The sequence below is a fragment of the Natator depressus genome, chromosome 3 (genome assembly GCF_965152275.1).
Source record: "Natator depressus isolate rNatDep1 chromosome 3, rNatDep2.hap1, whole genome shotgun sequence".
Classification (NCBI taxonomy): Eukaryota; Metazoa; Chordata; order Testudines; family Cheloniidae; genus Natator; species Natator depressus.
Window position 1 is genome coordinate 97,008,165 of NC_134236.1, and position 24,534 is coordinate 97,032,698.

The following is a 24,534-nucleotide window of genomic DNA, read 5'->3' on the forward strand; positions in this document are numbered from 1 at the left end:
GAGTGGATGCCTGCCTTGCAGAAATGGGCACCCTTGTGTGCAGACCATACGACCAAACTCCAAAGTTAAACTAAGGTACAGTGAAGAGAATAAAAGGGAAAATAGTGTTGGCATACAAGGGACCTCACAGTAATATTATTTCTAACTATAACTAGAAAGGGGCAACTGCCATTTGATTGTAACCCAGAGTGGTACATGTGTTTTCACATTTCTCATGTTCCTCAGTACAGACTCTCAGGTAGCAATATCCATGACAGCAGACGATACACTTTTATTTTTCCTTTGCAGGCGGCCTTCTTATATCCTCTGCACGTTTTGGAGCATACGTGTGTGGTACTGATATAGATTATAACACTGTCCATGGATTAGGTACGTTGTATATTTTCTTTCTGAACAAGTTAATTCTAACTCTTCAGTATTTAAGTATCTTTTATAGCAGGTACTAGTAGATCCGGGTATGAAAGGAGCATTCCTCTTCACAGGGTTTGTTTTGTGAAACGTCTGTGATATACTAACACATTTACGGATATAGTCTAACTAGGCAGTACTCTGAATATTAAGGGTCAGTAAGATATAAAGATTTTTATTTTTTTATTTTAAAGTTTTCTAGTATATGTAATTAGTTTAATTGCCAATCCAACAACAACTGAATTATGTCACCTGGAGTGGCAGTGCCTGGCATGGTTCAGTTTAGTGGTAAGATTAGCAAGTAGATTGGTTTGGCTAACAGCGATGCCCCAGAGCCAGTGGGTCATGGGGACAAGCATAGTGAGTTTCTATCCAAACTTCTCAAACGTGACTGAATGAGGAGGAATTGGGCTTTGAGATGGGCGTTTTCTTTGCAGTGGGTTGGAACTCACTAATGCTCAATTTTAAGTATTTTGGCTTTAATACCAGTTTGTACTGGCAGTTTTTGTTACTAAAAACTGTTAAACTTTTTTGAACTTCTTTTTAGAGTTGTCTCGTTATATTGATAGTGCAGTTTGAAGTAGTTGAATTCAATATTGCAACTATATGTTCCCATTGAGATATTATGCCTTATGCCACAGGTGTGTATTTCTTAATCTGCAAATATTCAAGATGAGGGAAAGTTATCTTCATATTAAAGTTAGATACAGATGTGTTCTCTCTTCCTGTTAAATCCCGGAGAAGTACCTTCATGGTGAGAAATGCCTATTGGCTTTATTGAATCCCTTTTGTCTTCTGTGTTAAATTAGGATAAAAGGTTAGCCATTGTTAGTCTACCAAAGGGATTAAAAAAAACAGTAGACCACTGCTAGTACTGGTGGCACCATCCTGTTCTGTCATACAGTAGTTATTTTCTTAGCAGCTTTTGAAACCCAAAGTTCTAACAATATTTTTGCTACTCTGGAAGATTCTTGTGTAGATTAAATTTGATGTATGAGTAGGGTTTTATGTGGTGTGTATTAGCATAACATGAGTGCCTTGTAAACTTTAGTAAACTTTCCTCACAATATCTCTGTGAAGTAGGGGAGTTTTATTGAACTGTTTCTTCCTCTCATTTGCATTTATGGAACAACATAATTGTGAAATAGAAGGCTTGAATAGAATAACTTCTGATACTTCAGAGAATCCCGACAGCCACTTTCCACAATAAGTAGGACAAGTCTGGTGACAAGAGATCTTAAATTGTTTTTATTTGAGGCAACTACTCAAATATGAATCCTATGAAGTATTGTGAGATCTACTGTTGAAAAGCATTATATAAGAGCTAGGTGACCTCCTTATTCTCTTAAAATAAATAATGAAAAATCAGAACACTTTTGCCACATCTAATTTGCCTTAGATCAACCTTCAACCTTTTTTCGTTGGCAGACCCCATTGGAAATCTTAGACATAGTCTGTGAACCACAGGTTGAAAACCTCTGCCTTAGACTATGCCCTTTTTATTTTCTTGCAGGCAAGGCAAGCAGGAAGAACCAGAAGTGGAGAGGACCAGATGAGAATATCCGAGCTAACCTTCGGCAGTATGGTTTAGAGAAGTACTATCTTGATGCACTCGTTTCTGATGCATCAAAACCTATATGGAGGAAGGGAATGCTTTTTGATGCAATTATTACAGATCGTAAGTTGATTAATGTCCTAAATATTTATGATTCATAACAGCCTAACTGTGGTATCCAAAAGATTATATATTGTATGTGCTGGGTTGGCATACAAACCTGAGACTGATATTGGCACAGGGTCATCAAATCTTTGCCTAACCAAAGGATGTGTGCTTGGAGCACACGGGACAACACACAGAGCCAGAATGTAATATTTTTATGTTGAGTGCAGCCTTTCTACACAAGCAGTCTCATTGACTTTCATAGAACTATATAAGGTGCTATTTAGTATGTGTAAGGGCATTGGAACCTGGCTCTTAATTTGTGCAAAACGGAGAAGTTTTCATCTACCATCTCGACATAAGCATGGCCTGCTGAGACCACAAGTCTGCTAATAGAGTGTGCTGGAATCTGTGATTTCCACATTAGAAATGATGAACATCACAGGCAGCATTGTAGAAATTGGGGCTGCATTTTCACCACCTCTACATTTAATCTGAGTATGTTAAATACCTAATGAAATATGGACCACTGTATTAAAGCATTGTAACTATAACATTTTGGTTTTTGTTTCATTAACTTATTTCCACTGAAAGAGTATTTGGTTCCTATTCAGAAATATATCTTCTTGTCTCCTATACTTTACTGAGTCACACTTCTTTCTGGAGTGACTTTATCTGCATTAGGAGAGGTTTCTGTTCAATTTTTAAGTTGTACTGCATTGCTCTTGGGGCTGGATTCAAACACTATGGAAGTCCATGGAAAGGGTCCGACCGACTTTCATCATGCCCTGAAGTGCTCACTGAAATAATTTCAAACAAACTCCTAGTGCATCTTCTGCATGCTTGACTGCCAGCAATTTTAAAGATATGAAAGGTTCTCTGCTCTTTTAAATCTCTTTGTTAGACACCATTTGTCATGAGCAGGAGACCTAAAAGGCAGCACAGTCTACTAGACTAAATGTGGGATGGGGAGCCAGGAACTCCTGACCTCTACTGTGGCTCTGCCCTGACTTGCTGTGTTACTGTGAGCAGATCAGTTAAGACTCTATTCTGTTGCCTTTGTTCCTGGCGAGTGTTACTTTGCTCCAGGAGCAGTCCCATTGATTTCATTGGGACTGCTGGCCAAACTAGGTGATGCACGTCGTGAGTAAGGGTGTTAGAATCAAGTCCTTAATCTCTGTGCTTCAGTTTCCACTCTGTAAAATGGAGGTGACACTTCCCTGATGCCATGGTGATAAGAGCATTAGGAAAGCTTACAGAAGTGTTGAAGGTGAATTAATGTTTGTACAGCATTCTTAAAGCTTTGCAGAGATATGTAAAAATAAAGACTTGTGTAGTATTTTTAGGATTTTTTTTTAAATGTAGAAAATTACAACCATTTTGAAGTATTTGTTCAGATTTTCTAGGTGCATTAAGAGGGTTTGTTCTTCAGACTTTTGTAGTGGGTTGGCTGCTTACTGAGCACCCCCTTGTGGCCAGGTGTCGCTTTGCAGGCACTCTGCCCCTGTTAGCCCCCCTCTTGTGGGTCCATTAAGCCCCTCCTCCCCCCGCAAGTCTCTCTTTTCTGGCTAACAGCATCTCCACCTGGGGCTGGTTTAATAATAGAAAAGGTTCAAACAATCCTCAGTCCTTAATAACCAAATAGTTCAAACAATTGTCAGAGTCCCCAAAATAAAGTTCATAATGATGACACACACATTCATATTCAGCCCTGGTTCTTCTGCCACACACAAAGCTTTGCTCTACCCAAGTCTGTGCTAACCAAATCTGCCAGTCCTGGACCTTTCTGGTTGGAGCTCTGGCCCTGGCTTTCTTCTCTTGTCAGTGTTTCCCCTTATCTTGAGGGAGAAGCCAGTGTATATACTACCCTCCTCCAGAGAGCTGATCCCAATGGACTGAAAGAGAAGGGAGCCCTGCTCCGCTCTATGCTACAAGGCTCCTGATCCCAAAGTATTCCAAGTATTTTACAAAGCAATAGATAGTGGTAGTGAAGCTACACAGGCGAGCTTAACAGCCATAGCAAGAGCTCAGACATAACCTTGGACATTTGTGACCTGTTTCCTTCAGATGGGGAGAGAAGGCTGTTGGCCAGGGCACTAGGGATAACCCATATCTTTCTGAAAAATGCAATTGGATTTTTAGGGCCTATGTGGGCATTCAGCCAGGGATAAAAAGAAGAACATTGGCTACATCCATTGTCTTATACTTAGATGATAGAGTCTTTGGACCAGAGACCACCTTTTTGTTCTGTTTGTCTTGTGCCTAGCACACTGGGGTCCTGGTCCCTAGACATTACCACAATACAATAACAATCTCCTTTCTAAAGCTCCCTTTCCCAGTGCTGCCCTGCAGCATCAGTGTGGCAGAGTCCCATCCCAGGACATACCCCTTCGAGGCACAGAGGGGCCTTGCAGGTATCCTGCCCTCAGTTCCCTCTATGACATATTTCAGGCAAGAGTACTTAAAGTAACACTCTGCCCAGGGTTCAATATATTGGCCCAAACCCTTTCTGAGGTTTTCAATTTCACTCACATTCCAGGGCATCTGGTTCCTAGTTTCCCCCCTCCAGTTACTTCTGAACCCCAACCAGGGAGCTCTGTCATTCCCTCATCAGCCCCTGGCCTCTCTGGAGAGCCAGGCCGTTTCCTGGGCCTTTTCCAATTCAACTTCCTGTTAGAGGGTCTTCTGGCCTCCTCTAGCCTTAAGAGTCATTAAACCCCATTACAAGACGAAACAAGGGAAGAGGATTAACAGCGTCATGTGTTCTTGGAAATATAAAGAAGATCTTTTAGCCAACAAAATCATTTAAAAAAAAAACCAAAGCACTTCAGCACCATATTAAATAGTTTTTAAGTGGTTAATGTGCTATTACACTTGACTATTTAGTGTCTTACTGATAAGAGACCTTTTTGAAATAGCTTTAAAAAAGTGAGCCTTAGGAGCAAGATAAACTTTTAATGGATACACCTTGAAGTTAATCTTATAAACTCTTTGCAACTGCTACCACATGTACACTATTGTAGAATTTCATGACTTATTTGTGTAAAGGGTGAACTCCTGATCTCGACATTATGTACTTACTCTGTATAGCTCCATATGGCATACGAGAAGCTACTAGACGAACTGGTTCACAAAAAGAAATACTTAAAGCAACGGAAAGAGGGTAGGTAAGCCTTTTATTAATTGTAAATATCAGTGTGTTAATAGAAGGCCAGCCACAGTTTTAGAAACTTATTTCATTGCTATCCTTTAACCAAACAATTTTAAAAAGTACCACCGTCACTACATAGCTTGCAAAAGTGACTGTCAGTGTCCGTCTTCCTAAAATCCTCCTCCTTGGCCATGTAAGTTTTCTAGTTTCTAAGTCCCAAACTCCCTCTCTTACATTTACAGAATAGCTTCACGTCCTCATCCCTGTACTTGAACAGCTCTACTTAATCCCCTGAAGGCTCCAGCGTCCAGTCCAGAATTGCTTACCTTTGTTTTAAACCTCTTCATATACCGTGTCTAGGGCCCTACCAAATTCATGGTCTATTTTGGTCAATTTCATGGTCATGGGATTTTTAAAATCGTAAATTTCATGCTTTCAGCTATTTAAATCTGAAATTTCACGGTGTTATAATTGTAGGGGTCCTGACCCAAAAAGGTGGGGGGGGGGAAGAGGAGGGGTCACAAGGTTATTGTAGGGGGGTTGTGGTACTGTTACCCGTACTTCTGCGCTGCTGCTGGCGGCGACGCTGCCTTCAGAGCTGGGCAGCTGGAGAGCGGCGGCTGCTGGCTGGGAGCCCAGCTCTGAAGGCAGAGCCGCCGCCAGCAGCAGCGCAGAAGTAAGGGTGGCAATACCATCGCATGCCACCCTTACTTCTGTGCTGCTGCCTGCAGAGCTGGGCCCCCAGTCATCAGTAGCCACTGGCCAGCCGTCCAGCGCTGAAGGCAGCAGCGCAGAAGTAAGGGTGCCATGGTATGGTATGGTATTGCCCCCTACTTCTGTGCTGCTGCTGGCGGCGGCTCTGCCGCCGCTCTCCGGCCACCCAGCTCTGAAGGCAGCGCAGAAGTAAGGGTGGCAATACTGTGACCCCCCTAAAATAACCTTGTGATGCCCCCTGCGACTCCCTTTTGGGTCAGGACCTCCAGTTTGAGAAACACTGGTCTCCCCTGTGAAATCTATATAGTAGAAGGTAAAAGCACACGGAAGACCAGATTTCATGGGGAGAGACCAGATTTCACGGTCCATGACGCTTTTTCCATGGCCATTAATTTGGTAGGGCCCTACCCATGTCTTTTAGTTTTCCTTGCCCCCTCTTTGTGCTCACCTACAATAAGCATTCTCTGTCCTGGCAGACAATCTCTCCATTGTTGGGATGACAGCCTTTTCTGCTGCTTGGCCTTGAGATCTGAAAATAGAAGAAAATCATCTCAAAATGTCTCATCCTCCTTTGATTTTTATAATAACTCTTATGAAAGACATGGTACAAAATAGTTGTATTTCAAAAGTGATTTTAGTTGAATAGTTTTCCCTTGAAATATTAGGGATGGAATTTGCAAAGCCACTGGGAAAGAGTTTGGATGCAGATTTCTCATTAATTTTAGTGGGACTTGGTCATCTAATACCCATACCTGGCTTTGCAAATCTCAGACTATGTTGTTCAGAAAATAAAATAAAATTGTGGCTATTACCTGTTCAGTATTTTTTTTAATATTGTTTAGCACAGAAAATCACATCTCCATTTCCTCGAACTATCATCTGAGTGATATCTTTTTTGACCTGTTAAACTCTGCGGCAGAGTACCTGGTGATGGGAGGAAGATTGGTGTACTGGCTACCGGTTTACAGACCTGAGTACGTACTCTTCTAAGTGCCTTGATATCTAGTGTATAGTAGATAAAAATTAATACTATAACTTTGCCATAATTTCTTCCAGAGTGGGATGTTTCTAAAACTTCCTACTGGGGTTTAAGAGGGATTCCTATGACTTTCATATATTGAAACTGGATGGGTGAGGGAGAACAGAGTTTGGAACAATTTTTGAAAGGAGAGAGAACCATGTGCTGCCAGTTAGAAATCAAAACTTTCTTATATTTTTGCAAAAATGCGTGCTGCTGATAAAGGAATGGTATGTGACTGGAAAACCAGAATACTGGAATCCAGGTAAATGTCAAAGCTAAATGAACACCCCTTTAAGAGCAGGCAATATTAGTTTGCCTTTTTACTGGGGCTTGACCCTTTGAAAGAGAGAGATTCTGGACAATGAAATTCTCCAGGAGAGTCCAGAGGTCAGCTGACCAAGAGAATCATGACTGCCAGGCTATACAAGAAGCTGCCTGTGGCTCAGTTAGGGGAGAGACAGACTTGCAGGGAACAGGAAATGCTGGCTGTTCAGCTGCATAGGTATGGGTTATGACTGTGGTCGACTGGGAAAGCTTGCCAGGGATCAGGTGGTTCCCTGTGAAGAGAGTGAGCTGGGGTGGAGTTTGCCAGAGGGGCTTGGCTAATGAGGCCTGAGAGGGGTTCAGGAGAAGACCAGCCTCTCTTGTCCCTCCACTGCACCACCAGGAGAGGGCGAGCTGACACACCTGCCATGAGAGGGAAAGGACTGTTGAGTCTCAAAGCCTGGAGAAGTCTGAGAAGAGCAGAGAACCCTCTGCCTAATAGGGCAAGGAATCATTTGGCCCTGGGAAGAGGGTATATGACTTAACTGGGTATGGAAGGGCAGTCATGAACCAGTGTGGGTGAAAGCTGTAGCCTGTGGAGCAGGAAGGCACTGTAGCCCCAGGAAAGCAAGCCTGCACTAACAAGGCAGAAGGACTATTCAGTCTGGGAAGAGCTAGAGAAATTAGTTTGATTTGGTTTGGTTTTGTGTGATACTTGGAAGGGGAAGTATTGACCACAGGTTAAATGCCACCCCATCCATCTGCCTGGGAAAGACTGGGACAGCTGCTAAAGAGGGGGAAACTGAGACGTGACTAGATGCAAGGAGAAATAAGGACTCCGTTACAGGACATAGGACAGACAATAGTTGGGGAAAAGAAGTATTTTCTTTTCTTTCAGATGGGAACTGAGGGACAGAGATGGACTTGCCCAGGGTAATACTGGAAGTATGTGGTAGAGCTGGGAATTGAATATTAGTCTCTTAAGTCTTGGTCCAGTGCCTTAGACAGAGTTACACCCTGAGCCTCTGGAGTTACGGCATGTCAGGGAAACGTCTCGTTATGTTGGTAAGAGAACAGAAATTGCATTCTGAATGCCAAGACCCTATATCCTTCACAGCAAGCTGAAACTAAATTTTGTGGAAGACCCTTTGACTTCTGTGACATGCCGTTGCAGCAGACTGGAAATTTTGCACAACTTATTTAAATTAAAAACATTGAGTCTTTTATTGAATTGAACATGAACAAAAATGCTGCCAGTATAATAGGCCATGTTAAGTAGAATTCATTTTATGCTGTCCCACACTCAGTTTTCAGTTTTTTGTGAGGGCAATATATAATTGTGTCCTGGAAATTTAGTTTGGGAGGGCGGTGGAAGCTGGATATGTTTGGCAGCTGGATATTTGAGGCTTTTGGAACCCCGGAAGGGTATGGGAAGCAGTTTGGGATTGTGGGCTAAGCACATGAGTTGGATGTTTGTGATAAAATGATCAGCAATGACATGGCTAATTGGAAATATAGACATTTAAACAGTCATCCTTAGGTTGACTGAAATGGATCATATGTATCTCAGAGGTATTCTTTCAGGCTGTCTGCATACTCAAGGAACAATATTGTATTGTTATACATTAGCTCACATTTTAAAAATTTTCTTTGCAATTAGGAGTGGAAAAGTGGTGTAAGTGTTGTTTTAATATGAGAGCTTAGATGTTAAAGAGCCAATCTGGGGCAAAGGGTGTGTTTTGCAGCGATGGAATACATGGGATCCTGTCTGTTATTCACAGGTGTCAAATATGTAACCTAACATGTCAGCCTGTAAGAGGTGTTCCTCACAGGTATATGGAAGGGGGTAGTATACAGATATGCTTACATATCTTAGGTCAGCACCAATACAGCTTGTACATTGTCAGAAGCTTCTTTCTTCAGACACCCCAGTTCCAGGCTACCACGTGTGGTGGGACTGGAAACCACTAACAATTGTCCAAGGTTACACCACAGTAGTAAAACCCTGTGGCTTGTCAAGTTGTGACACCTCAACGCTAACTCTGGGCATCAAGTGATTATTACCAATGAGATCATTTTAACACTTGGAAAGACAAAATCTAACATCAGACCTCTCTCTAGTTGCTTTGTGATGGTGAAATCACTATAAAAATGTACTTCAAAGGGGAGTTTAGCGGATCTGTATCATGTAGCTTGCATGTCACTCTTTTTGAATGATGGAATAAATATTTTTGTGACTACTTATTAAATAGTTCTTGCAAACTAAAAGGTGCCTTAACCAATGGAAGTTTTTAATTCGTTACTTAGAATGTCTATGGCAGCTTATCTCTGATGGCATTGTGTATGCTTGTGAATTCCTAGATTGCTAAAATGTATGGCTTGTGCTAGTATGCTATTTGCTTAGAATTGTCAAGTCTATTCTGTTTGTCACGGCATCACGTTTCCACCCCGGCCGCAGCTGGGCCCGATCCAGCCGTGGCTGGGTCTGGACCGCAGGCTGAGTTAGGGCCCAGGGAGGAGCGCCTCTCCCGCAGCAGGTTAGGGGCCGGGCTAGGTGGGGCTGAGGGAGGGGCACCCCTTCCCTGGCTGTGGCAGGTCCTCGGGCGGGTTCTCTGAGCACCTGCGCGGTGCTAAATAGGTTGCTGCATGGCCACACAGCTTACAGGGAACTTGGGTTAGAGCAGGTGACTAGGAGTTATGAATTCTGTGTTCTGTTGTAGCTGTGCCACTGACTTGCCTTGGGCAAATCAACCTCTCACTTCCTCAGTTTCCCCATGTGTAAAATGGTGCTGACTACCTACTGTTGTGAATGTTTTGTTCGTAGTGCAGTGTGAAAATTTCAGATGAAATGCACTATGGAAATGTGAAACCTTAATATATTAACACACTGAGTTTTCAGTTCTAATCCTCTGTGCAGGTTCTTACTTGAACAAAACTTGCTAGCAAATTTGTGGGCCAAAGCGAGAGAAGCTAGTGACTAATCTGTTGAGCTGTCAGGTGTTCACTGACGGTGTCTCCCATCCTATTCTTCTGTAACTTATGGTTACCATATGTCCTCTTCTTTTAAATTAAAAACAAAATTGGGTAAAATGGATTTTTGTTAAAGCAATTGCTACTATACTTCATTTGGCAACATTCTGGGATTTACCTAACGGAGTAATCGTTACCTGTAGAAAGACCTGTCTGCATTAATCCTAAAAAGACAGGAAGGTGTTTTAGCAGAGTGATAACACCTCTCATTCTGAAAGATAACATTACACTCCAAAGTAGTTTATTGTTTCAGTCTGACATTGAAATCATTGTTAGGCCTGAATTCTTTTAATTCCTTTGCTGTCAGGCTTCTACACAGTTATGAAGAAAAACTTCTAAAATAAGTGGTGGCAGAGTGCCTATCTTTGTAAGTTGTTAAGAATTCTTTGGCCCTCTTCTGTCAGGCATTTCCTATTGTAAGGCGTTACCAAATTTCAAACCGTAGGTGCATTGGGAGAGTTGTTTGAGGTATTGATTTGGAACCTCTGAAATGATGCGCACAGAACCAGATCATTTACTTGATAGGACTTGTGATGCATCATCTTAATTGTATAAAAGCTCACTTCTGGTTTTTTTTCAAGTAAGAAATTTCAAGATCTTCCTCCTCACCTACACCTTCCTGCTTTTTCGGATGGTTGTAGTCTATTGTAGGAGATGCTTCGGGTCTGTCTTTAGCTTTCTATTATTCAGATTTTGTGGACTGGTTTGTTCACAATCACAAAGTGCTCCACCCTGGTAACATTGTGGCTGAAGCTCTGGTGGTGGTTGGTTTGATGTCTGTTTTGGGAAACAGAACTGCAGTTTGGTTGGGTAAGAAATTTAAAACGGGGAACATAAAGATTATCAGAGAGCTTTTGAATGAAGACCTGGTAATAATACTTGTTGCACCCGAGGCATGGCTAAAAGAGTACGGGGCACTTTCAGTTGTTATCGGGGTTTCCGATCACATTATGGGTAGCGAAGACCTCAGCAACTGGGTAACTAAGAGGAAGTGTGGGGGGAAAACAGTAGTAGAGTCTGCTCTTCCAGCTACAGTGTGAGTTGATCTGTGACCCTTTTCTGTGCTTGTGGTCATAAATAATGGTAGCTAGATTAATTTATTAATGATTAAAATGTTAGTTTTGTACCTCTGAGCCAGGGTTAGCCAAGAGTGTCCGTCCCTCTCCCTGCCAGTCTCATTATGTGAAATGTAGTAATATTTGCTGAGGCTACTAAACTCTCTCTTTCTTAAAAAAGCAAAACCCTCAGAACGGTTGTCTGTCTTAAATTATAAACTATTTAGAGCAGAGCCCATCTCCGTTATATATCCGTACCGTGCCTGGCACAATGGGGTTCTGATCCAGGACTGGAACCCCTACACACTACTTCAATACAAATAATGGTAGTGTGTCCTGTCAGGTATATGTGCATAAGTGAGTCTCTGATTTAACATTTGCATTCTGCAAACTAAAAGTTGCATGAGACTTATTACCTTCTGTAATCAGATCTCCTAGGGATCAAAACAATATTTTCCTCCTGTCATGCTGTCTGGAGTGACACTCAACTGTGAGTGCCTCTCTCAGGGCAGACTGTCAGAAAACAAAGGCCAAGCTGGTGGTATGTTCTATAATTAGATTTCACCAAACCAGTAACAAATGTGAACGCTGGATCACTATATCAGTCTTACCATAGAGTCACAGACAGTCCCCTTAGTCTCTCCAGTCCATCTTGACACCCAGACAAACTGAACTTTATGATAAAAGCTTATTAAAACAAAAATTCACACTACATCAGGTTTCTCCCAGTCCCAAGAGCGCAGTCACTTACCCCTGATTAATTGGTACTCCAGGTCTTACACCAAAGATAACGCTGACAGCCAATTCTATAGTAAACTAACTATAGGTTTATTAGCTAAGAAAAAGAAATGAGAGGTATTGAGAGATTAAACTAGGTAACATACATTAACAGGTGAGTCAAAGTTTGTAAGTCTGAAATGACAGCAGAGGTGTTAATAAACTGCCAGTTTCCAAATGTCTCTCAGGGTCCCCTGAATAACTCTGGGGATCTGTCATCTTGTTCAGTTATTCCACCCTGTTAGAATCCAAACAGTCCAGGGACACAGGACTGTTCCTTGAATCCATATTTATAGTTTCTTCTCCAGAAAACAATCTGAATAGTGTGTTTACCCTTTGAGGACGAGTAGGAAATGCAGACTGAGTCTGTGAATTCCCATTGTTGACCACAGTGGCCCTTGCTTTGAAGTTAGCACCGTTCTTCATTTACATTTCCAAGACTCCAATTGTGTTTGAGTAATTTAATTATAGTGATGTATATAGCCTGCCATTACATTATGATATAAATAGATAAGTGAAGAAATACAAGTAAGATTCCATTAATTTTCATGATATTTTAACACCTGAATACACTCTTACATTAACACACCTTTGATCTAGGAGAGTGATCACTTTAGATAAGCTATTACCAGCAGGAGAGTGGGGTGGAGGGAAAGAAAACCTTTTGAAGTGATAAACACCCATTTTTTCGTGATCTGTGTGTATAAAAACATCCTCACTGCATTTTCCACTTTTATGCATCCGATGAAGTGAGCTGTAGCTCACGAAAGCTTATGCTCAAATAAATTGGTTAGTCTCTAAGGTGCCACAAGTACTCCTTTTCTTTTTGCAAATATAGACTAACACGGCTGCTACTCTGAAACCTTTGATCTAGGGTTATTTAATTACGTTACATTTACATTATGTATGCCCCAGTAATATTAAACAGGATATAGACAACTGAAAACAATACAATTAACACTCTCTTGATCTATACTAACACACAAGTGAATTGGCCTGAATACACTATAATACCTTTAACACTTCTTTGACAAGACTTCTTTTAACAGTTCATACACAAGTGAGTTGGCTTGTGGCTTTGGCTTGAGCTGGTCTGTCAGCATCACACCTCCCATGTGCTATTTTTGACAAGCTCAAAACCTATCACATAGGGTTTGTTTTCCAAAGTAGCAGTTTTTGTCACTCCCTGTGTTGCTATCCAGCCAGGCTAGGACCAACCAACTGGGCATTTGTCTTTGTGTCACCTGCTTCGGACGTTCAGGCCTAGTCTGCCTCACTCACTCCTGGGCTTGCTTGCTCTGCACCCTGCACTGCTTTGACCAGAGAGCTGCATGCAGCGCAGAAGGGGTGACCTTGTTGGTGACTATTGCTGTCTCTTACACTGGCCTCAGACTGTACTTGCTTAAACCGCCGCCTTGCTGCAGCTGCCTCCCGTGAGCAGTCTAGCAATAGGGGAAGAGAGAAAGTGGCCTGTTTTCCACTCCTTAAGCAAGGGAAAGAAGAAACTTTCATTGTTTAAGGAACTAAGGGGGAGACTACTGCCAGCTCCCTTTCTCCTATCCTCAAGTGTTCTGAGTCTGGTTATTTTTCATGCCGTCTGTCGTCCAGAAGGCGTAGAGTGTTGCTTTGGCTATCATTTTTAATTTAATTTTTTCTTTGGATTTATACAATAATAAAACAGGGCACCTATCAAAGACTCAGCATTCCACCACAAATCATAAGAACAAAAATAAAACTAAATAGTGGCCTACCTGCCAGCAGAACACATCTCCCTTTCCCCACATGCATCAAGCCCACCATCCTCTGGAGCAGCCTGCACAAATAAATGTGCCTTTCGGCGTGCCTTGAAGTTCAACAGATCAGAGCTAGCTTGGACCAGGAGAAAACTTGTTTCAGAGGTGAGAGCCTCTCAAGGATAATTGTATTGCCAGCCCCCCTCTAATAAATCAAGGGGGTCCTAGTCAAGCATATTTGCTGATTGCAACTGTGGTACTATAGCAAGAAGAGAGAGGCATTCTCATAAAAAGGTCTTGAGCGATTTAGGGTTTTATATGGGTCAAGACCATCCCCTTTTATCCATTAATTGACTGAAGCACAGTGTATTGGGGTGCTACTTCAGGTAGCAGATAGAAATTAAACAAGTTCAGGAGTTCTTGGGCATCATAGTGGTCCCCAACGCAGAAAATGGAGAATAAATGCAGCTCAAGAGGCAAGAAGTTTATTGCTGCTTTGAGCTTTGCTGAAGAGACACACATTCGTACAAGAATTAAGGAGTCTGGAACTTCTGTCATTGACATTCCATTTTCCACTTTCCTGTGAAATCTTGTAGCTGCTTGGTATGTCTACGTGTAAAACGCCACAGCAGTTGCAGCTTCGCTGCTGTAGCGCTTCACTGTACGCTGATGGGAAGGCTTCTCCCGTGGTCAACAAAAGAAATCTTCTGTTGATCTAGAGCTGTGTACATCGGGAGTTAGGATGGTATAGCTGTCTCTCAGGGGTGTGGATTTTTCACACTCCTGAGAGACATAGCTATACTAATGTAAATTCCTAGTATAGACCTAAGAAACTCTAGTTCTATTTTGGTTTGGTTTGTTTATGCAAGAGGTGGAACTCCCCTTATTTAAAAAATGCTACAGTGTTCTGTATTAATGGCCCCCAGCTCTTTACCAGCATTATTGTGAGGGTTAGTGTCTATGGCTGTTGTAGCAGGCTTTCTAATACAGTTGAAAGAAGCAAGACTTGCAACATAGGTCACATTGTTCATAATTTTTCAGCTAGCAATGCAAAACTGTACACGTATATTCTGTCTTGAGTGGCCACATTACTGTAGAATCTGAGCTGTCTCTTAATGTAGTTATCCTTACAACAACCCTGTGAAGTAGGGGATTGCTATTATCTTCATTTTACAGTTGGGGAAACTGCGGCACAGAGACTAACTGACTTGCTCACGGTCACACAGAAAGTGTATAGATACATAGAAAAAGTATTTTAAAAAACCAAACAAACTTGGGAAGGTACCATTGTAGGTGGTAGTTGGTGGTGGTAAGAACTGCTTTTGCATTTTTTTGTTTGTTTTTGTTTTCCCTAAAATTTATTTGCTTTTCGATACATGTTCAGAAATGCCTCCTTGTCATAGGTAAAATATGGAGTGTCTCCCTCGTGCCTCAAGTACTCCTTGCCCTTCAAGGAATGTGTGTGGGTTAGTTTTTTAAAGTCTGACTCAGCTGCATGGTGAAGATGCCTCATATTCACACTTTCCTTTATTATATATTATAGGCTGTTAATTGAGTCAGACATATCCTCCGTAAATCTCTTTAAAACCTATTTCAGCTTTTAGCATTTTGAAAAATAAGTGGGGGAATGCAATTTTGCAGATGAAGATTCTTATAAATTAGTCGTCTTCGTATGGCTGGTGTAGATAGAAGTTACTTAAAATATTGTGGAAGCTTACTCTTTACCCACCAGTACAGAAGTTTTAACTGAATTAATTTTGGTACATTTGGTCAGCCGGCCAGTATTATTGCCTCCCTGTCAAAGGGCTATCAGACCAGATTTTCTTCAAGATGTCTTGCCCTGTCTGACAAAGGAAGTCCAATATGCTGCAGTCTGTTTATAACACCAGTTCTGAATCCAAAAGATTTCAATGGCTATTAAAGAGGTTGTGTTGTAATATAGATTGAAGTCCAAGTATAATAGTCTCCCATTGGGGCGCATCAGTAAATACACAACCACCTAAATCAGTTGATTATCATTGGATGCCTGGGAACTACTTTTAAAAAGCACAGTTCCTGATTGGCTGGTTGGGGGAATTTTCCCATGATACTTGACGTGATGCAGGCATCTACACATAGAAATGTATGGCTAGAAGGGACCTCAAGAGCTCAATTACCCATTTGTAGAGAGCCCTATAGGAACTATTCTTCCTGTTTACAGCTAGTTCATCTGCACCATGTCTTTTATTTGTGTCCCAAAAAGATGGGATATATGCTTATGATTTCTGAAAACATTGTTTCTGGAAACTTAGTATGGCTATAAAATGCGTGGAAGCTTATAGCGTAAGCCAGTTTGAATAGATCTGTATAACTGTTGTGTTTCAGATACACATGTTACAGTTCATAGGTTGACAGCCTTCTGGCTGCTTATTTCTTCCAGATACACAGAAGAGATTATACCCCGGCACCCCTGCCTGAAACTTATTAGTAACTGTGAGCAGATGCTTTCCAGCCACACGTCAAGGCGCTTGATAACCATGGAAAAGGTGAAAGAATTTGAGGTAAATTGTTCTTGGTGTGTTGTGCGAAATTGCGGCTGTCAAATATGTGAAAGGTTTGCTCTACTGTTTGAACTGCAAAAGGGAATTTATTGTATTACCACCACCAGATTTGGTATTCAGCACTGGATTGTCAATTCTGCTGCCGCTAAGATGTTTTTATGACTGGAATTAGAGGCCTTGAAAAATGCCACATCTTAAAGACAAAAAACAAGCCTGTTGTGTTGCTCACTTAATCTGCAATGATTTAAGGTAGTTTTTTAAAATTTTTGATAAATTTTTCATCCAGGGCAAACTGGTTAATACGGGTGAGGGCAGGATCTTTGAGGGCAAGATATTTTTTCAGATGTGCTGACTGCGTGCATTTCCTATTGACTTCAGTGGGGGTTGAGAGTGCTTATCTCTGAAAATTGGGTTCTAAGTCATTATATGTACAGTACAAATGTCTGACATTAGTTCAGTTATGTGGGGGCCTCTTGACAGTGGTATTTAATCTGCAGCTGTCCATGCAGGAAAAGTAATATGTTTTTTAAAAAATTCTTCCTCAGTCGTCTTCCTTCTGAGAAGGATCAGAGTATGGTATCTGCAGGTCTCCTCATCCTCTCACCTCTTCCCCTCAGCTGCTTAAACTGTTAAAGATGACTAACAAAAAAAATCAGTCTGGAAATATAACATTAGGAAAGAGATACTTAGACATGGTAGGAAAGCAGAGGCAAGTTAATAAATAGGACGTTGTTCTTAGCTAAAATATGTAGCAGGTGAGTAGGCGCTTCCAGTATTTTCTTAATTTATCTGTAAAAAGCTGCTATTTTAAACAACAGAGGCAGTTTGAAACAAGTTAGGGCTTCAGCATGATGCTATACAGTAACAACCCAGCAAGCTTCCAGTCTGGATTTCATAATGCAAGTGATGACTTAAATTGTCAAATAGCACTTAGGTAGTGTAACAAATTGTATAATTTGTTCAGAGCAGGTGCTGTTGACTTTGGCAGTAACAAACCATCATTTATAACTTAAAATTTTGACATGTATCTCTTTCCCCTTCCCCCACGCCAGTTTTATTTTTTATATATTGACGGGTTTGACATTAATAGTATTCTTGGACTACATGTTCTAATTTAAACCACTTCTTCACCCTTCTGTATATAGGCTTCAGTCATTTAGCACTTTTGTACATCACTTATTCTTCAGTATGAATCTTGTCAGTTCAGTGGTTAAATACTTAGTTTAGATCACCTGATTTTAGCTGGCAAATTTACTACTTAGTTAAAAATAGCAGGTGACTCTGCCCAGGGATCCAGAGACCTTTTATATAACTTAAGGGCAATGAAAGGCAATGTCCTGTTTCTACTGAAAAAGCACGTCTAAGTAATAGGTAAAGCTGTGTATTGTTTAACTCCTTCCCTCAGCAAATGCATACCTGCTGTTGAGTTTTTTGACATAGGGTATGTTTGGCATCACACTGTTAATCGACATTCTTCCTACTTTTTTTTCATATCAAACAAATGTTTTGTAGGGACATTATGGTGTCCAATAAAAGCAAAGAAGTGACACGAAAAGAAATTGTTTGGGAGAACTGGAGGTCTGCCCATTTGTCTTGCTGTTGTGCGAATGACGGTTTTTTCATACTCCAGCATCTAGTGTACTTTTTCAGGCATTGTTCAGTATAATTTCATTTAATTAGTACCTAATTTTCTAGTGTGTGTGATAGTTCAACCACAGTGCACAGTGTCCGTGAATGACGATACATTTTTATAAAGATAGTAAGTTTTCGATTATACCTTAAGGCTATCCTTTAGTGAAGGATATTTTTAGTGAAAGTCACAGACAGGTTATGGGCAGTAAACAAAAATTCACGGCCCATGACCTGTCCCTGACGTTTACTAAAAATACTCATGACTAAAACTTGGGGGTGGGCTGCCCGGGGCTCCCACAGGTGCTGGGGAGGGGTACCTGGAGGTGGCGGGGAGGGGTTTGGCAGGGCCGGCAGGCTCCTTACCTGCCTCCATGCCTTCCCCCACCCAACAGCAGCAGAGTTTGGGTGTGGGTTGGGGCACGGGAAGGGGTGAGTCGGGCTCTGGGCGGTGCTTACCTAGGAGGCTTCCCGGAAGCAGCAACATCCCCTTCACTCAGCTCTGTCCTCTGCCTGCGGGCACTGCCTCCGCAGCTCCCACTGGCCTCGGTTCCCGGCCAATGGGAGCTGTGAAACCAGCACTCTGGGTGGAGGCAGGGTGCAGAGCTGCCTGGCCATGCCTCCGCCTAGCAGCTGAGCAAGGGGGATGTCACCACTTCCAGGGAGCCCCCAGGTAAGCGCTGCCCAGAGCCTGCCTCACCCCATCCCATGCCCCAACCCCCTGCCCCCTCCCACACCCAAACTCTGCTGGTAGGTGCTGGGGGAGGAGGCAGAGTGCGATGGTTGGAGACAGCCCCAGCAGCGGCTGGTGCACCTGGTGCAGGGGCTGCCTGAGCTGCCACTGAGCCAAGCGCCCCGGCCACTGCAGAAGTCATGGAAAGTCACAGAATCCGTGACCTCCGTGACAAACTCGCAGCCTTAATTATACCGCACAATCATCATGCAGTATTGCCAGGAGTTACAAGTACTAGCAGTAATGAATAGATTGTATATATTTATGTATAGTATAAACACTCTCAAACCCTGACTCCACTAAAGAAACTGACCTGTTGTTGAAAACACTCGTCTCCAATGGGTCCAATTGAACTGGTGTTGAAAATTGGTCGTGTTTATAATTTCAAGAAATTAGTGATCTAAGAGACCAAAGTAGACATGAATCCTATCCAAAAATATTAATTGACATACACCATAATTTTATCATAAGCAGAAAGACCACAAAACATCCTAGTAATAAACCACTTGAGTTATTTTTATCTTATTAAGGCCAATAGGAATTCCTTTTATAGCTGATAAAGATTTTATTTTTTGTAAATGTGTGCAGTAATGTACATACTTACGCAGAGCAAATTTGACAAAGTCTATACAAAAAATGTACTCCAGTATGGCACACAATGGGTGGGAAATTTTAAAAGGAAACATTTTGAGGCTTACTTTGGGCCAAGGTGTCTGTTATTAATTACTTTGCCCCTTCCCCATAATAAATGGGTTATGGCCCTTTTGGGGGCAGGTTAATAATGGCTAGTTAATATCTTATGAATCTGTGTGAAATAAAAACCAAGAAGGTGGAAGTACAAGAAGGAAAGGAAGTGGGGGAGAAGTAAAGTTTGAGGGATACGAGGTGAGTATTTGCTACCCTTGGTAAGGACCTAAAAGCATTATTATAAAGGGGGCCCTTTACAGCATGAAAGTGTTTTAGATTCGTAGAATATCAGGGTTGGAAGGGACCTCAGGAGGTCATCTAGTCCAACCCCCTGCTCAAAGTAGGACCAGTCCCCAACTAAATTATCCCAGCCAGGGCTTTGTCAAGCCTGACCTTAAAAACCTCAAAGGAAGGAGATTCCACCACCTTCCTAGGTAACGCATTCCAGTGTTTCACCACCCTCCTAGTGAAAAAGCTTTTCCTAATATCCAACCTAAACCTCCCCCACTGCCACTTGAGACCTTTACTCCTTGTTCTGTCATCTGGTACCATTGAGAACAGTCTAGATCCATCCTCTTTGGAACCCCCTTTCAGGTAGTTGAAAGCAGCTGTCAAATCCCCACTCATTCTTCTCTTCTGCAGACTAAATAATCCCAGTTCCCTCAGCCTCTCCTCATAAGTCATGAGCTCCAGGCCCCTAATCATTTTTGTTGCCCTTTGCTGGACTCTTCCCAATTTTTCCACATCCTTCTTGCAGTGTGGGGCCCAAAACTGGACACAGTACTCCAGATGAGGCCTCAGCAATGCCGAATAGAGGGGAACGATCACGTCCCTCGATCTGCTGGCAAAGCTCCTACTTATACAGCCCAAAATGCCGTTAGCCTTCTTGGCAACAAGGGCACACTGTTGTCTCCTATCCAGCTTCTCGTACACTGTAACCCCTAGGTCCTTTTCTGCAGAACTGCTGCCTAGCCGCTCAGTCCCTAGTTTCTTGTAGTTTCTCCCAGGGTTGGGGAGGGATTTGGTTGGATGTGGATACCTCCCATGTCTCAGTGATATTCTTTGTTCAGGGTAAGTGCTATTAGAGCAAGCTTTTTCCAAATAGGGGGTATGAGCCTCTCCTCATCCAGGCTGATGAGGAGGCAGAGCTTAGAATTTGGCATGCATGTGGAAGCACCATAGTATGTCTGACGGTGAAGCATATGAACGGCTGCTTCTTCAGCAAATGCAGGATCTGTGAAGTTTGTGGTGTATAATCTGGTTGGTGTCCAGTAAAATTCGTTCAGTCTTTTGTTTTAGGTTAGCTGTAGGTTGAGCCAAGTTGAAGTGTACTTGATGTTGCACCAGGTTAGTTTCCAAGTTTCATAAGCAATCTGTTTACATGACACTGGGAAGGAGGAAACAAACAGCTAGTTTTATGTTGCATACTGTGTATTTTTCTAATTCCAAAGTACAATCAGATGGAAACTGTGTAACTACAAATGTATATGGGACAAAAACAATTTCCAGCATTATTATAGGAAGTATTCTTGAGGCTCCATATCTATTCTTGAAAAGATTGACTTGTTTTTAAATTCCTGTTGTAGTTAATTTTTTTGGAGGGAGAAGGGGGGAAATCTTTTGTCTATTCTAGTTTTTTAATAAAACTGTCTAGCTTCTAGTTTTGTGGGGCTTGTTGAGTCACCATGTAAAATATTTTGATGACTATATACTCACTTCCACTTTCTGTTTCACTACTATTCTGTGTCTGGTATCTTTACAGAGTAATTGATATCTATTTTGCTAGTGATTGTTCTTGTTCTGAAACTTTTAATCTGTACTCCTGAAAAATACTGATCTCTAGAGTTCTAGAGGAGAGTGCTGTTGACCACATTTGAGAAATGTGCCTACGAATTGCATGTCAGGATGGGAACAAGAACTAGACTGAAAAGTGGATTCTGAACAAATGACTGCCCATGAAAAGACTTGGGAGCGAAGTGTTAACGGATTTGCAAAGCTGAAGGTTTCCAGCACCTCCTTGTCACATGGTCATTCTAGGCATCTTTATTGGTGTTGTGTTTTTCTACTGTATTTAGCAGCATCAGTTGCTAGACTTGACCCTTTTGTCCTGTTTGAACAGCTAGGTGATGTTTATAGCTGTCTAAAATTTGTACAAGGGTTTCTGTAGCTACTGTCCAGTTCCAGATGTAGAACATTGGGAAGCTGTGATAAGGGTAGGAGGATTTTTTAAAACAAAAAACTGACATGAGTAATTACCCTGAGGCTGAACTCAGGCCCACTAGATTCAGTATAAGCTTGTACATTACATTTAATAGCTGTACAGCTGTTAAACTAAACAAAGCTCTGTAAACTTCAGTTCTTTTCTCTCTTCCCCTGCCTGTTTTATTATGATAGAAATATATTGCACCATTTTTAGATTATTCTGTATAAGCAAAACTAATGTGAAGTTGCATGATCAAATAAGTTGTAGGCACTTAGGTGGCTTTCACTTTGACATCAGCCTTTCTGGCTTTCATTTATTGTAGGATGCATCATAAGCCATATGTGGGTAAACGTTTATGTAAAACAGCAGTTTAGTTGAAAATTGGTGCCATTGAGCAGAAGATAAATATATCATGGTCCATAAGAATGATGTGGAAGAAATCCTTATCAGAGAATGACAGTAGGCTAAAGGATGGTAGAAACCTGACTCTTACAAACAAAGGAGAAAGTTACTTGCTTTCCTGAGCTGATATCATAGTAGTGATAGATTTTGTCAAGTTAGTGTCTATAGTTCATAGTTGGCCACTCTTGGTACCTGACCCAAAGCAATGGCTTCTAGAGGAACTTCACCCGCTTGTGCAGAGTAACCAGTTAAATGTTTTACCTCTAATACCAACTTTGGGCAGTGGTTACAAAGGAAACAAAATGACAACATTTTTCCTATTCTTTTCCCTCCTCTCCAATTTCAGATCTGAGGAACAAAACAGAAAAAGAGGGGTGGAAGATGTCATTGCAGTGGAATAGGCAATGTTAGGGAGGGGAAGGGGAGCTTTAAGGTGATAGTTCAAATAATAAAGTTCAACTTTTGTCCCCAACCTGTTGCTTTGCTTAAAGAGCGGGAGCTAGGGGAAGAAAAGGTGCAATATCTGGAAACTGCAGCTGACCATTCAATGGTACAAGAGGATTTGACACCAACACTTTAATTGTGTGAAATCTGCTGTGCTGCAGATTTCATTAACTAGTGTGGCCCACGCACCTACTGTCAGGCAGAGAGAGCCTTTTGGCAGAGATAATTCTGCAGGATTAGAGCTTGTATAGACCTGCTGACTTCAGCCATTATTCAAAAGGCATATTTTAGTTAACCAGTATACTCTGCTCATTGTAATTACCTAACATCCAGCAAAAATAGTACAGAGTAAATTATTTCCAGAAGATATGTATGTATTTGTCATTTTATATGCCTAAAGTCAAAATATCACTACTGTTCAGATTCTACCTATTCAGCTGGTCATTAGGTAACAAGTTGTCATGCTGCCTAGCATGGGACAGAGCTAAGAGTACCGATTTCAGGTCAGACTGCCAGAAAACAGGGCACGCACCCCAAACTGGTGGTTTATTCTATCATAAGACTTCACCAAGCCAGTAACAAATGTGTGCTTCCAAATTACTATACTAGTTCTTATGAAGCTGCTGACAGCCTCATCAGGCGTTCTAGCCCCTCATGCACCATCCAGACAAACCAGACTTCTGTGATAAATGATTATTAAAACCAAAAATCACATCTATTTGGTTCTTCCAGTTGCAGTGAACCAGACACTCACCCCAGATCAATATGTACTTCAGGATCTCACGAAATACCACACTTAGGGTTGCCAGGCATCTGTTTTTTGACCGGAACGCCTGGTCGAAAAGGGACCCTGGTGGCTTCGGTCGGCAAAGCTGACCGGGCTGCTAAAAGTCCATTTGGCTGCAGTGAGGTAGGCAGTCTCCGTTCCCACCTCCGTGTGGCTCCTGGGAAGGGGCCCACATGTGTCTCAGACTCCTGGGCAGAGAAGTGGCCAGGAGGGCCCTGCGCACTGCCCCCACCCACAGGCATCACCCCGAATGCTGGCTCTGCAGCTCCCATTGGCCAGGAACCATTGCCAATGAGAGCTGTGAGGCGGGGGGGGGGGGCACCTGCGAGGCAGGGGCAGCAGATGGAACCCACTGGCCACTCCTCCGCCTAGAAATCAGAAGGACATGTCGCCACTTTCCAGGAGCTGCCTGAGGTCAGCTCCACCCGGAGCCCCACCCCAGCCCTCTTCTGCACCCCAACCACCTGCCCCAGCCCTGAACCCCCCCATGCACCTCACCGCTTGCCCCAACCCAGAGCCTCTGCCCCAACCCAGAGCCCCCTCCCACACTTTGAAACTCTCAGCCTCAACCCCAACCCAGAGCCCCCCCGCACTCCAAACCCTTCATCCCTGCCCCCAAGCCCACACCCCCACCTGGAGCCCTCACTCACTCCCTCCCTCACCCCTACCACCTTCCCCATCCTGAAGCCCCCTCCCACACTTCGAATCCCTTGGCCCCAGTCCAGAGCCTCCTCCTGCACCCCAAGCCCCTCATCCCCACCACTACCCCAGAGCCCACACCCCTAGCTGGAGCCCTCCCCCGCTCCCATACTCCAGCCCTGTGAAAATGAGCAAGTGAGTGAGAGTGGGGGAGAGCGAGTGATGGAGGGAGGGGGGATGGAGTGAGTGGAGGGCAGAGCCTCAGAGAAGGGGCGGAGCAGGGTGGGGCCACGGAGAAGGGGCAGGGCAGGGGGGTAGGGCAAGATTGTTCAGTTTTCTGCAGTTAGAAAGTTGGCTGCCCCATAGTTAGTGTTCTAATCTTTAGTAAACTAAGTAAATATTTATTAATAAAAAAAGAGAAGAGCGTTATTAAAAGGTTAAAATGAATCCTATACGTTACAGTTGATTTCAGAGTTTGTAGATCAGGATAATTGCAGTGATGTTAAATCTGTTAGCTTGCAATAAGTCTCTCTGGATCATCCAAAAGATTGGGGATATTTGGTCCTTTGTTCAAAGCTTCCCTTTGTTAGAAATCATAGTCCAGAGATGTGAAGCAGGAAAGAGGCCAGGAGATGTCACAGTCTTCAGTTTATACCT

General features: G+C 42.5%; 1 protein-coding gene across 3 annotated transcripts in view; it reads left to right on the plus strand.

The window, feature by feature from the left end:
* The window catches only part of TRMT11 (tRNA methyltransferase 11), a 62,635-nt gene that overhangs the window by 28,237 nt on the left and 9,864 nt on the right, over window positions 1-24,534 (plus strand). For all 3 annotated transcript variants that reach the window (XM_074948388.1, XM_074948386.1, XM_074948387.1), the window contains exons 8-12: window positions 289-369; window positions 1,922-2,086; window positions 5,159-5,231; window positions 6,776-6,907; window positions 16,233-16,353. In XM_074948388.1, the coding sequence (XP_074804489.1) occupies window positions 289-369; window positions 1,922-2,086; window positions 5,159-5,231; window positions 6,776-6,907; window positions 16,233-16,353 (572 nt within the window). The remainder of the gene's footprint in view (window positions 1-288; window positions 370-1,921; window positions 2,087-5,158; window positions 5,232-6,775; window positions 6,908-16,232; window positions 16,354-24,534) is intronic.